The following is a 15,019-nucleotide window of genomic DNA, read 5'->3' as shown; positions in this document are numbered from 1 at the left end:
TATTCTCGCTTATTTTCCGTCGGCCACTGCCCGCACTGAGTGCCAATCACCGACGCCAGAGAGGTGACTCCACCAGCTGGACCCTAGATATCGGCCCATCAACACATGGACCGGGACCAACGGCTTTACTTCCCTTCCGAAGGAAGACGTGACCACAGATTTTTCACCTCAGAAAATCTCAACGACCTCGGCTGGGATTGAAACCACAACCTAAAAATATTTTCCAAGATTAACAGCTTTCAGGTTTAAATCGTTATTTTCTGGTGTCAAAAATTTTTATCCGTCAGCGCGCTCTCGAGAAAAAATTTTGTGTTGCTTAAATATCTGATAATTCGCGTATTAGATAATAGAAGTATCTTTCGGAATCATTTGAAATCTTCTAAAAGGCTTATAGTATCAGTACCATTCAACTAAATTTTTCATTTTGCGAGAAACACAATTTGTCCATCTCACCCAGAGTGTCCGTCTTCGACGCATGCCCATAAAAGCATAAGAGTCCCATATGGATGTTTGTCGAAAATGAGTTATCTGTTGGATTGTATTCGGTATCGCTAACGACGCTGAATCCCTCTGTCCCTTCAGTAATTCAGCGTCTTTAGATACTACCACTGAATCACAATGCACCAATAAGATTACCAGGTTTGTTTAGAAAAAATCAAAAAAATACCAAAACATGGTTGTCCCATCCATTTGACTCAATTAAAATGCAAATCTTGAACAGCGTTTTTCTCGGCTTGCTATTTTTCAATATGGGACTCTTATGCTTTTATTTGCAGTATAATATATTTCTGCACTAAGGAAAAATATAGCATAGTGCATATTGCATTGGCTTGCTAAGCCAAACCAAGTTTCGAATTTATTAATTCTCATCAGCTTAATCAGAACTCCTTTTTTTGCGGGACATCACGTAGGACTACGGGCCAAGAAACACAAATAGTGTTTTCGTTTTTTGGAGCTAGCGTCAATCCGGCGCTAGCTTGGTCCTGTCTCTAAGCTAGTGTCGGTTTCTGATGAGACGAAGTCGAAACGCGAATTCCATAACTAATTTAGTTATAGGTGTGCTAGCTACCATCAAAGAAAACATAATGTACTTAAACTGTTCTATGCACCCAGACAGCTACCATCGAACATTGCACCCATGTCTAACGGCACAAACTGCACCGGATCCAGCCTGTTTGGGACCGGCGATGGTGAAATTAAACTTTCAAATTTCTGTTGCACCTTCGGGTCGCGCTTTCTGAAATTCACTATAAATTGAACGGTGCCAAATTACCGTCGCTTAATCAATTAGCTACAATCGCACCGTCTCGTTGTGAACCAGAAAAATGTCATCGCCCAAAATTCTACCGGCTGGCTCCGATGAGAGTATTGTGATATCGGGAATCTCCGGTCGGTTTCCGCAATCGGACAACATGCGAGAGTTAGCGCGTAATCTGTACGAGAAGCGAGATTTGGTGGACGATTCGGAGGTACGGTTCAAACACACAATGCCTGATGTGCCGCGGCGCGCCGGTAAGGTTAACAATTTGGCCAAGTTTGATCGGGAGTTTTTCGGCTACGATCGACGGCAGCGCGATACGATGGATCCGCAGCAGCGGATGTTGATGGAGCACACGTACGAAGCGATACTGGATGCCGGAGTGAATCCGGAGAGTTTGCGTGGTTCTCGAACGGGTGTTTTCTGCGGGTTGTGTTTCTCGGAGACAGAAGTACGGATGTACTACGTTACGTGCCCACCGGATGGTCTAGGTGTGCTGGGGTGAGAATGAGTGATGGTGGATGGAAGATAGAAGGGTTCTAATTCGAATATTGATTTTAGGAGTGCAAAGTCCCAGCTTGCGAATCGGGTGTCTTACACAATGGATTTCAGAGGACCTTCGATGGTGATGGACACGGCTTGCAGTAGTTCGATGTACGCACTGGATATTGCGTACAGGAGTATCAAAAATGGGGAGTGCGATGCTGCTATAGTGATGGGAAGTAACCTGACTCTGCATCCGTTTATTACGTACCAATTTGCGCTACTGGGAGTGTTGGCGAAGGACGGATATTGCAGACCGTTCGACAAAAAAGGTTCCGGTTATACGCGCGCAGAAGCTGCGTGTTCTGTATTTCTACAAAAAGCCAAAGACGCCAAGCGTGTCTACGGTCACCTGCTTCATTCGAAGACTAATTGCGATGGTTTCAAGTCCGAAGGGATCACCTATCCATCTGGGGTTGTACAGCAACAGTTGTTATCTGAATTCTACAGTGAAGTAGGTATCAACCCGATAAAAGTGAATTATGTTGAAGCCCACAGTACCGGTACGATGGTCGGAGATCCGGAGGAGTGCGATGCGTTGGATAAGGTTTATTGTACAGGACGAACCGGTCCATTGTTGGTGGGATCTGTGAAATCCAGCATTGGACACTCGGAGGCATCCGCGGGAGTGTGTTCTATAGCAAAGTGCATTATTGCCTTGGAGAACGATTTGATTCCTCCCAATATTAATTTTGAAGAAAATAAACCATCCATTCTTTCGTTGGTCGAGGGACGATTGAAGGTGGTAGATGAAGTGACTCCGTTACCTGGTCCACTTGTTGGCATCAATTCGTTTGGTTTCGGTGGAGCAAATGCGCATGCTTTGTTGTGCAGAAATTCTAAAGAGAAGAAGCAGCTCGGTTTACCAGCGGACGAGCTTCCAAGGCTCGTGGTGTGGTCAGGAAGAACAAAGGAGGCCGTTGAAGTAATGCTTCGAGATATTGCGGAACGTCCCTTGGATAGTGAGTTTATTGCTCTACTGTACAACATTCAAAAGCAGGCGATACCTGGACATCGTTACCGTGGTTACGGCATTTATCGAAAGAACGGGGAAAAGCCAGCGATTTTGCATGAGTCGAACATTGCAAGAATTCAGCTGGAACCACTACCATTGGTGGCGATTTTCGGCGGAATCAATCGTCGATGGCGACTGGAGCTGGAGGAGTTGAGACAATTTACTCAAGTTGAGGCAACTTTGGCTAAGTGTCATGGAGTTTTTCAAACTTTAAAATTTGACATGTTTAAGAAACACACTGGTAAAGAACCCATTTTGAACAGTATGGTCGGAACGGTTGTGCTTCAGCTGGCTCTCGTCGATTTATTGAACTCGATTGGAGTAAAGTTTGATTTTTATGGGGGACACTCCGTGGGTCAGTTCATCTGTGCCTACTTAGATCGTCACTTGAGTTTGGAACAGGTCATTCGAGTAGCTTTTTGTCATGGCCTGGTGTACACTGAGTGCATGGCAGTAGGAAATTGCAGCGTTTTCGTAAAAATAAATAATAAGCTAGATCAAGTTATTCTGAAGGGTATGGTGAAGAATGCCTCGTCCGGAGTTGGTATTATGGCTGCTTCTAATCAGACCGTGTTCGAACAAATTCGCCAGTTAAATTCTGCTGGTTATGTAGCGGAAGAGCTGGCCTTTACAATCCTTAGTTCTGAACCTGCAATAGAATCATCAATATCCAATAAACTGCGCCAGACCATGAATACTGTATTGTCACGTGCGGTTATTCCAACATCGAAATGGTTCAACGCTAGGCTACCACAAACATCGTCTATTTTTCATACACCGAAGCTGCATAATTCAGTCTCCATTGTTAACCTTCTGGATTGTATTCCCAAGAACGCTCACATTTTGGAACTTGATAGTTTCCAATCTTGCGAAAAGGTGCTGAATATATTAAATTACAAATCGAATTATCTTCCGCGAGGCCTGGACTCTTCAGACGCTGTTAGCCGGTTGCTTAGCAGAATTGGGCGGTAAGAGAATAGTTTTGAGATAAGTGTAACGACACGGCTTACTTTGATTTCTTTCAGCTTACATCTCACCACGCAGAACCTTCAGATTGCCAAACTCTATCCGGCGGTTCAGTTTCCGGTTTCACGTGGAACGACCATGATTTCACCACTGCTTCGTTGGGATCACCGTGAGGATGCGCACGTTGTTCGCTACGGTTGGGACGAGACAAGCAAGTCCAATATTCTGAACTTTAAAATTACGCTGACCGATGAGGACTACAAGTTCATAGTGGGCCATTGCATCGACGGGCGCGTGCTGTTCCCGGCAACCGGTTATCTGCTGCTGGTTTGGGATCTATTGGCACATCTTTCCCACTGTGAACTGCTTCACTTTTCCATTGAGTTTGAGGACGTGCAGTTTCTACGGGCCACTACAATCGCCAAGGGTCAAACGGTTAATCTGATCGTATCGTATCAAGCTGCATCCGGATACTTCGAGGTATGACGTTCGAACGAATTGAGTACGGTTACCCTTAAACTTTTTTTTTATTTTGTAGATATTGGAAGGAGTCACTGCAGTGGTGACAGGATATGCACGAAGTCACGATTCGTCTGCCAAGGAAGAAATTATTGAAGAGGTGTCTACGGCAACAATGATGCAGACTAGAGATTTCTACAAAGAACTTCGTCTGCGAGGTTATCACTATTCTGGATTGTTTAAATCGGTCCTGGAAACTAGGGTCGATGGATCCGAGGCTAAAATCGAGTGGAAAGGTAGCTGGGTAGCGTTGATGGACTGTATTCTACAGGTCGGAATTGTCGCTGTAGACACGCGTTCGTTGATGGTTCCAACGGCAATCGAAAAAGTTGCAATATGCCCGAAAGATCATCTACAGGCGCTGAAGAAAGATGATCAGGAGCGGGAATATTTAGACGTTAGATGCTGCACCAGAACCAACGTTTCAGTTTGTGGTGGGATTGTCATTTCGAATCCCCGAGTCAATATCATTGGGCGAAGAAATCCTCCCGGAGTACCAATACTGGAAACATATCAGTTCATCCCGTATAGTTCTGATGACCCGGTTTCTTCCCTGGAAGCGATCAGGATGTGTGTTCAGTTGGCCTTGGAAAACGTACCGATGCTGTCGGTTGCGGTAACTGAAGTGCACAGTGATGGACTTCCAGTTTTGAGTCATTTATTCGGAGAAGCTATCGCTGATCTACCCTTGGTTCAGTCCAGCTTAACATTACTCACAGCAAAACCAATAGAAGTGAACAATGTTGTTCTTAAGAATGAGAAATTATCCGATCAAACAAACTCACTGTTTCTAATCTCGGACAACAAACTGACTGAAGCTAGTTTTCTAAAGGACGCTAAAGCTTGCCTGGTAGATGTTGGATTTCTACTGATCCGAGAAGCTGCCAAGTTTGACACGAATGCTTTTCGGCCACCAAGTGAATTTAATCTTATTGCTACGTTTCGCATAGATCAGGAGGAAACATTCATTCTGCTTCAGTGCAACAGCCGTTCGTTGAGCGAAACTCCCGCAGCAATACAGGTACAGATGAAGGAATTCAGCTGGTTAACAGAACTGAAGAAAGCCGTCAAGTTTCGGCCGGTTATTTTGTACGCTCAAAACGATTCGATATCGGGTATCATCGGACTTGTCAATTGCATTCGGAAAGAACCAAAGCTTCAAAATGTTCGCTGTGTTTTCGTGGATGACTCTAATGCACCTCTGTTTGCATTGAATGATCCTTTCTACCAGAATCAGCTTAATTTGGGTTTGGCGGTGAACGTGTTCAAACATGGAAAATGGGGTAGTTACCGTCATGCGCTGTTGACAAATGCTAGGAAAACGGAATCCGTGACCAATCACTGCTATGCGAACGGTTTAGTGAAGGGTGACTTATCCTCGATGATGTGGTTTACAGGGCCCATGAATGAATGTTCTAGTGGGCCAAACAAAGTTCGTGTGGTTTATAGTGCGTTGAATTTTCGAGACGCAATGATCGCGACGGGTAGATTGTCCTCGGATGCTCTCACTTCTAATCGATTGGATGAGGAATGTGAGTTGGGGTACGAATTTGCTGGAGTTCTAGAGGACGGTAGGAGAGTAATGGGAATCACTTCTGGTGGAGGATTGGCTACGATGGTCAACTGTGATCCCTTACTGACTTATCCGGTACCGGATGGGTGGACAATGGAGGAAGCCTGCACGATTCCCATTGTTTATGGAACTGTTTGCATTGCTTTTTACATGTGCATCCAGATTCAGAAGGGTAAATCTGTTCTGATCCACGCCGGCAGTGGAGGTGTTGGACAGGCAGCGATACAGGTGGCACTTGCTGAAGGACTGAAGGTATTTACCACGGTTAGTACGGAGGAGAAGAAGCAGTTTTTACTGGAAAAATTTCCTGAGTTGAAGAGGGAAAACATTGGTAATTCCAGAGATACTTCATTCGAGCAGATGATTAAAATCAGAACCAATGGTAAGGGTGTCGACTACGTGCTGAATTCGCTAGCTGAGGAGAAACTGCAAGCTTCGATACGTTGTCTAGGGAAAGGGGGTCATTTCGTGGAAATTGGAAAATACGATATTGCCAGGAACTCCAAGATAGCAATGAGTCTGATGCAGAAAGGTCTAACATTCACGAGTGTTATGCTCGATCTGATGTTCAAGGAGAATTCAGACTATAAATTAGTAAGATCTTAATTCACATTCCGTCGTTCTATAAAAAAAAACAACAAACATTCTATCTTTGTAGGCTTACCATCAACGAATGATACGTTTCCTGGGTAGCGGTATAGTAAGACCATTGAACCGAACCGTCTTTGATGCGGTTGATGTAGAGCAGGCCATGCGTTTTCTGGCCAGTGGAAAGCATATGGGGAAAATTTTGTTGAAGATACGAGAAAATGAAACCGATCTGGACACACTTCCGATACAGTATGTCCCGAGGGTTTACTGTAACCCGGAGCAGGTACATGTTGTCATTGGAGGACTGGGTGGATTTGGGTTGGAGTTGGCCGACTGGTTGATTATCAGAGGCTGCCGCAGAGTAGTTTTAAGCTCAAGCAGAGGTATAACAAAATCCTACCAGGAATACAGAATCAAGTGAGTTGAATAGCTGGCTAAACTAACATCACTATCTAAAATCAAATGCGTTTCCAGGATGTGGAGAAGTTATGGAGTTCAAGTGCTGGTGTGCACCGCAAATATCGCTACCCTGGACGGTTGCCGTATGTTACTGCGGAAAGCTTCCGAACTCGGAACAGTGTCGGCTATATACAACCTAGCTGTTCAACTGCGTGACGCTATTCTAGATAATCAGACACCGGAGACGTTTGGTGAGTGCTTTGCTCCCAAAGCGAATGCTACCGAATATTTGGATGTGGTTAGCCGGGAGCTGTGTCCGCAGTTGAAGCAGTTTGTAGTGTTCTCCAGTGTTTCCTGTGGTCGAGGAAATGCTGGACAGAGTAACTACGGCATGGCGAATTCTATCATGGAGCGAATTATCGAACGAAGGCATGCTCAGGGGTTACCGGCGAAGGCGATACAGTGGGGAGCGATTGGAGAGGTAGGATTAGTTGCTGACATGGCAGAAGATAGGGTGGACATAGAGATTGGTGGAACGCTGCAGCAGAGAATTTCTTCGTGTTTGCAAGAGCTAGATCGGTTACTGACCTGTGAGCAGCCGATCGTGGCAAGTATGGTGGTAGCGGAGAAACGGGTCGGAGGTGCTTCGAAGAACATCATCGAAGCAGTTATGAACATAATGAGCATTCGAGAGTTGAAGTCCGTTTCAATGGAGAGCACCTTGGCGGATATTGGAATGGATTCGTTGATGGCGGTAGAGATCCAGCAGGTTCTCGAGAGAGACTTCGAATTGGTACTGTCTCACCAGGAATTGAGAACGTTGACTTTTTCGAAGTTGTTGGAGTTGGATGAACGAAGGAAGCAGAATGAGTTGGACAAAGACAGTAAGGGAAAAGTTGAGGTTGTGGTTGGTGTGCAAATGTTGCTAAGAAATTTGGGCGATGAAACAAATAGCGATACGACGATTCTTCGTTTGCCATCCTCCGGTGTCCAAGACGAAGGTCGCCCAGTTCTAATAATACCCGGTCTTGAGGGTGTGGCCGGTAATGTGTGGTATGCGATTGCTGAGAAACTGAATACACCGGTCTTCATCCTACAGTTGATGAGTACCTTGGAATGCGATAGTATTCCGGACATGGTTGACTGTGTGATCGAGGAACTATGCGACATGTTCAGTGGCCACGACAGTTATGCAATTGTAGGATATTCATTCGGGTCTTTAATAACAGTGGAGGTCTCCAAGCGTCTGCAGGCTAAAGGAATGCACGGAAAACTTCTGCTGCTGGATGGAGCTCCAAAATTCATGAAACTTCTAGCCCTGCAGCAAATGGGAAATAATCCGGAAGAGTTCCAGAAGAAACTCATGTTTCCCTTAATTTCATTTGTGATCCCGAACCAACCGGTTGAGAAAATACTCTCCATAATACAGACACCTTCGTTCGACGAGGGAATCGAGAAGTTGATCGATTTGGCAAAGGATCAACACGTCTACTCTCCCAACTATACACGAAAGATGGCGAAGGCTCTGCTGCGGAGGATACGAATGACCGCTCAGTTGGATCTGGAAGAAGATCAGTCGCTGAATTTGCCGATCACTTTAGTTCGGCCGACGGATGTTTCCTTTGCGGATATCGAAAGCGATTACGGACTGTCCAACTGTACGACGGGATCGATAACGTTGCACACCATCGAGGGAAGTCATATCACAATGTTGGAAAATCCTGCCCTCGTGGAGATTATAAATAACTTTATACTGTAGCTGGAATCGAATGTTGTGTACTTTTTCTAAAAAAAAAGGCAGGGCATATTGTTCTTGTTGAACCTTATTTCCGAACGAATTATCCTATTAAGGAAGAGTTTCTCGAGCGAACGGCTCTGGTCGTTAATCAGTGTCGATGGTGTGTATTCCAGGATTCGCAATCTATAAACTTGTTCGAACTACTGGTTCCATCCTTGAAGTGAGTTGGTTTTCAAAATATTTTGGTGGTTAATAGAGTGGTAAATATTCAAGTATTTGAATTCTCCTTTTTTAGATATTTTAACGAAATTTTATACCTAACGATTGGGGCCCAGCAGATGAACTGCAGTGAAATGTGGAACTAAAATTTTGTAGTCAAAATATGACTCATCTCGTACTAAAATAGTTCCAAACATACTATTCCAATATATCGCAAAAAAAAAAAAAAACAAATAAGTTCGTGGGAATCGACTACTGATTAACCACCATGTGCTGTTAGGCCCCATGTAAAACTGACTCAGACATCACTTCACTAAAAGTTTAATAAATTCTCCCGAGGAAGTCGGATTGATTTGCAGTCTTCCGCAAAGTTGTAGACAATAAAATTGCCTTTCTTATTTTTATTTTCAGGAGTAAACTGATGCATACAGTGCCACCTAGCGGTGAAAATGCAAGTTAGTTTCTCCATGTAAATTGTTGAAATATCCCATAAAAACTTCGAACACGTTGGTCCGGTAGCTAGACTTGTTTGATTTGGCTCAAATCTGGAGTAGACACTCCTGGTGGGACTAGAAATCAACTCAGGCCAGTTAAGTTTTCAAAAATTCGTTTTCTTTCTGGGCAATCTAATGTACAGTAGGCATAGAAATTGCCCGTGCAGGGTAGTAGCAAAACACATGAGTTTTTCGAATATGAATTCAAAGTTTTTCTTTATTCTTTTGACCTCCGTGTACAAATGAAATACTGCATATTTAATAAATTTTAATTGACTATGTACTGGGAGGAAGCTTTGTTAACAAATCATATAAAACAGGCGCAAAAAATCGATTTGTTATGCCGTTTTTGCTTGACTCCGAACCTGATCAGGTTGTAACCTAAGTTCATACATTTTAAATCAACATGGGACAATCTGAAACATGAAAAATTGGAAAAAAAAAAGTTTTCGATTCTGTACGACAAAAAACAACCCTATGCTGAAAAATCATGTTTTCGACAATCAAATCAGATTTCTTGTAGAGAACTGGCCTTCTATAGTTATTGTATCTTTCCTAAAAACACATATTTTGTTTTAGATGCATGAATGTAGCGAATTAATCATATATCGAAACAATTAATATACAAGAAACGAAAACAATTTCATTTATGCGCTTAGTCGGTCCGGTTTTTCTTGACTGGCAGTGTATAAGAGAACTTTTCATTCATAAATATACTTTTTACTAAAGAGACTAGAATAACAAAGAGACGCCATGTTTCATTTGGAATTCCAATTTAACTGTCAATGCCATTCACGCTCGCATAATATAACTCAGCGAATAAAAACCGTAGTAACTACGCTTTTTATTCACTGAGTTATATTATACGAGCGTGTTCCAAACGAACAAGAGAGTTGTCAATCGTAAAAGTTTAGCATTATGTGGCATTGTTTTTAAGGAAGTATTGTTATCCAATCCGTTAAAATTACTAAAAAATTTAAAGACAAAAGTTATATCCTCAAATCAAATTTGTTACAATTTAGAAACGCTAAAGCGAAAATGGCATGGTTTGATGGGAGGACGAAATTCAGCATGAGGGTAACGAATACCAAATGATGCAAACATTTAAAATGAAAGTCGTTCCGTTATTAGTCTGAATCAGCCAAACAAAGCAAAGCTCTTTTGTTTCCAGCAAACTGACAAGACAGGAACATATGTATAAGACATTAACCACGCCTCTTTTTGTTGTGGATCCGCTTGCAATCGAACAAATCGCAATTGTTCTTGGCTTAATGTGGTTTTGCTGCTACAGAATACCATTCCTGCTGATATAACTATGTTTCAGCTGGTCGAGAAACTTAACAGACCAGAAGTCGCAGCAGATTTTTATTTTGGCTAGAAGAAACAAACGGAATAACAACGAACAAGCTTTGTGAGGCTTGCACATTTGCAGTGTTGCTTGTGACCCGTAGCTTGGTTGCTAGTTGAATTGTTTTCACTGAATTAAGATGGCGTCTCTTTGTTATTCTAGTCTTGTTACTTTTTACCTTGCACGAATTGGCAGAATCGAAGTGGAATACTCTGAGTGGAAATGAATCACGCGGAATCAATGAATGGAACGAACCTAAGACAAGACGAGACAACTGGCTTCTTATTTTTGGTTTTCTTGCTTTTCTTGTGCCCTGCTGAATAATTGATGGCTGTTGGCAGTGCAGCCAATTTCTAAATACACAATGCCCGTTTTAGTAACAAACATTTCGCCAAAATTCATCTCGCCGATTTTTTTAATTAATAAAAATCGATGTTGTCAAACATCGAACCGGGAAAGATCGGATGAAAAAAATCGATTTTTCGATATGAAAAGATCGATTGCAAGAAAATCGTATCTTTTTCAATGGAAATTTATAAAGAAAAATCCATTTTATCAGATCGATTTTTTTATGTCAACAAAATCAATGTTGTCAAAAATTGGGCCAAAAAATCGATTATCGAGACAAAATGATCGATTTTGAAAAAAATCGCATCGACATCGCCCATTCCTAGCATTTGGTGCATCGAAAGCACAGATTGCTATCACCACACGGCAAAACAACTTTACCCATTTTATGAATGCAAATTTCCCATTTTCGGAAGTTATTCGAGCTGTGAAAAAATGGGTTCCTATTTTGTTTCTAACAAAGGGTACCTTTCACCCATTTCACCATCACTCGATGAGGTAATGTCAATGGGTATATCGATCCTAATAATGGGTGAAAAATCCTTTATGAATTAATTCAAGCGAGTTAACCTGCAACTCACGGTAAACTTATCCGCGGTTTTCAGAGGATCCTGAGGTAGAGTTTAATTATTTTGGACCTAATCCGAAAACAACGTCAGTGTAGGCAACTAGGAATGGTTAAATCATATAAAATATCAACTATTTTGGAGGGTAGAGTAATATAAATTTCTCTAAATGTTATCTAAAATTTTGTATTGCGGTTATGGGTAGGGTGACCATATCAGGCTAGTAAAAAACCAGGACAATCGAAGAGAGAGCCTCCCCCCCGCTGCCCCTCGCTCGAAGGAGCCTGTTGATACTCTCCTCAGGGGTCTACCAGAATGTCTTTCGTGAGAATTTGCTCACCGAGCACTTCTTTCGATTTAGACACACGCGATTATTGCTACAACACAATCACCGAAAGTTTAAAGCTGATGTTGAAGAAATCTGCAACCCCGAATTGAGCGGATGAGACGAAGTATTTTTAAATTGTCTCCGAAGGACCACCGAGGAGTCTTTAATACTAAATATACGTCGTTGAAGTAAAGTAGTAACATCAAAAGTGTAAGTAGCCCCCCTGAGCTATTCCTGTGAGTAATTGTCATATCGTACTATCAAAAGCGGCAGATAGGTGTGTAAGCAATATCAGTTTGAGCGCGACATTCCATATTACCTGTTATGTACGATGTTAGACATGGCAGGTTAGTCTCAGAAGTGGTTGCGTAACCACCAGTTCGAGACAGCGCTCATTGAAGTTATTCCCTAATAGTTATCGTTTCGTTGTCTCGCCTATTTTTTTTTGGTGGACTAAATCCAATTGTCTCTTATTGTTTTTGCCCGCCTTCCATCTTTGCAAATTAACATTTAAAGCGTAAACATGGCGAAATTCGAACAAAGAGAAATAAAAGTGAACAGGTGCGGCTGAGTTATAGTAGAATTAACAGCGCAAGTTTGAAAATTTTAACAGTTGCCGAAATTTTAATGGATATCAGCCGACTGCCAGAGACCGTCCGACGACAATTGGGAACTTCGAGTACTTTAGGTTTTGTTGATTGTACTCTACTTGAAAGATTGTTTACCTCGGAGTTTACGTTGCAGTTACTGTTGCGGTCAGCCGTAACCGCGACCTGGATCAGAGTAAATCAAAAGACCTTATGAAAAATAATTATGCTTGGAGGATATAAACCAGGACAATCCAAGCGTTTTCCTCGGTTTCCCAGGACACCAGGACAGTCTGTTCAAAACCAGGACATGTCCTGGGAAACCAGGACGTGTGGTCACCCTAGTTATGGGCATAGGTTTCCAGATTTTTCTTAGAGGAAAACTATTTTTTAGAGTGAAATAGGTGTATTTCGCAATATTTTTGGGAATTTGGAAATAATTATTTATTCTACATTTTTCATTCTGGGGCGATTTACATGAATGGATATTTTTTACGCATTTTGTTCTAACCGCTGCGAAAAATAATGGGTAAAAAGTATAGTTACTATATTCATAGTTAGGCGGAGACATTGAGCGGAGCCAATTGAACACGTGAAATTCCGGAGCCAATCGAGCATGCCCCACATTACCACGGCAGATGGATAGCTAACGAGTGGCGAGATGCCCCACCTGCCAACACCAATCGCCTCAATACATGCAGGCAAGTGACGGGCGAACGAAATGCAGGCTCAGATGCAACAACCAGGCGGATGGCTGCGTCCTTTGCTGTGAATATTAGCCCCGCCATTCATATGCCTTTTGTCTGCTGTTCGCACGCCACCCGGTCGCTAGCATGCCTGCCGGCGGGTGGTACCTTCGGGTGGGGCATCCCGCCTCTCATAGAGTAATTAATAATTCAAAGTTGTTCTAAATCGAAGAAACGTGTATGCGCTGTCGGAAAACGTCAAAATTTGACGTTTAAAGACAATGCAAATTCGTTTCATAGATTTAGAAATGTTACATTTACGAAAAATTGAAAATGATTTACAAATTTCATTTAATTTTGGTTAAATTCAAAAATGTTCTTAAAGTTTTATATTTCTGAATTTTTTAATGTGTGGAATTTTAGATAATTTATTCTGTTTTGGAGTTTCGTACTGTTCAACTTTTGAATTGGCAAGTTATTAAATTGTGTGCTTATAATAACATTGGTAATAGTGACACAATGCTCTGCCGAGTGATATTATGCAGGAAAGCTAGTGTGATGCGGCTCGGTCGCACAGTTGAGGCCTAGTTTCTGCCGGATGACGTGTTTGGAAACCATTCGCCGGAAGTGGCAGTACATCTGCCATCCACTCGTGTGATTGATTTACTCAAATATATTGGCGACGGCTAGTTTTAAGCGGCAGCGAACTCGGATAGTACACAAAAATGCGATGTGACGTGGCAACGGCGGTAGTATTTTGATATTTTGTGTAAATGATATGCTCAGGCACAATCACAGTGCGTTTCGTGGATTCCAAGTTACTGCAGATCAAATCGATACTGCTCAGTCAGCTTAAATCTAGCTAGCACCTACCCGGTCAAACCATTCGCATTTTGATTCGGAATCCTGAATGAATTCAATATGGAATCCAGCTCAAATGCAACAACCGATTCCGAAACCTGCTGAGTCGCAATAATTTGTTGCAGTTGAGCTGAGCTGCAATCCATATTGAATCCATTCAAGATTCCGATCCGGTTTTGGAATTGGTTTGAATGGGTATATTTTAGTAAGCCGGGCAAACAAGTGAATCACAGGTTTGCTTGCACATCCGACGGCGGGTTTGACAACACCTCTTCAGGAGAATCCTCAGCGGCTTCGTGCCGCTTTGGATCCTTCGCCTTGACTATGTGGTCAAACCGTACAACGCTAGCTTTGCTGAATAACATCACTTGGCAGAGCACTATGTCACTGATACTAGTGTTATTAAACATAAGCGAGAAAGCACAAATTCAATAATTTGTGAACTGAAAAACTGAACAATTCGAAATTTTATAACAGAAAATTTTTTTTTACAAAAATCAAGCGTACAAAACATCGAGAACGCAAACTTTAAACATTTTTGAAAATCAATGACGCAAGTAATTTATGAATTCAAAAACTTGCTAAAAATATCCAAAATTCAAGATATCTGTAATCAAAAATTTAGAAATTCTGAGATTACAGAATTCGAAAAACAACAACATACATACACGAAAATTAAAATACTTGAATATTCAAAAATTAAACATTTTACAACTAAAAGTCTAAAATTCAATTCTTTAAAAATTCAGGAGTTCATATGCTCAAGAATTCAAATGTTTAAAAACAGATGATCTTGAAAAATGGAAGTGTACAAAAGGAAAGACCCAAAAATTCAGGAACACAATAATCCAAAATTTCAAATAATGCAATTAAAATTCAAGAATGCACTAATTCTACAATTCAACGGATCGAAAATGGAATAATTAAAAATTTAAGCATCCGAAAGAAAAAATTGAAAAAAATGCAAGCATCCCCCAATT

General features: G+C 41.8%; 1 protein-coding gene across 1 annotated transcript; it reads left to right on the top strand.

Annotated features, from left to right (window-relative positions):
- The first annotated feature begins 1,325 nt into the window (after positions 1-1,325).
- LOC131678474 (fatty acid synthase-like) lies at positions 1,326-8,623 on the top strand. The gene is made up of 6 exons (XM_058958648.1): positions 1,326-1,759; positions 1,820-3,784; positions 3,842-4,262; positions 4,321-6,468; positions 6,533-6,882; positions 6,940-8,623. Exons 1-6 carry the CDS (start codon positions 1,326-1,328, stop codon positions 8,621-8,623), a joined length of 7,002 nt encoding a protein of 2,333 aa, XP_058814631.1.
- Positions 8,624-15,019: the final 6,396 nt, after the last annotated feature.

The sequence above is a fragment of the Topomyia yanbarensis genome, chromosome 2, assembly GCF_030247195.1.
Source record: "Topomyia yanbarensis strain Yona2022 chromosome 2, ASM3024719v1, whole genome shotgun sequence".
NCBI lineage: Eukaryota > Metazoa > Arthropoda > Insecta > Diptera > Culicidae > Topomyia > Topomyia yanbarensis.
This window is presented reverse-complemented; position numbering and strand designations above follow the sequence as displayed.

Coding starts and splice junctions, on each gene's coding strand:
- LOC131678474 (XM_058958648.1), top strand. CDS start 1,326: ATGTCATCGCCCAAAATTCTACCGGCTGGCTCCGATGAGAGTATTGTG. Junction 1,760..1,819: donor GATGGTCTAGGTGTGCTGGG/GTGAGAATGAGT, acceptor TATTGATTTTAG/GAGTGCAAAGTCCCAGCTTG. Junction 4,263..4,320: donor CTGCATCCGGATACTTCGAG/GTATGACGTTCG, acceptor TTTATTTTGTAG/ATATTGGAAGGAGTCACTGC.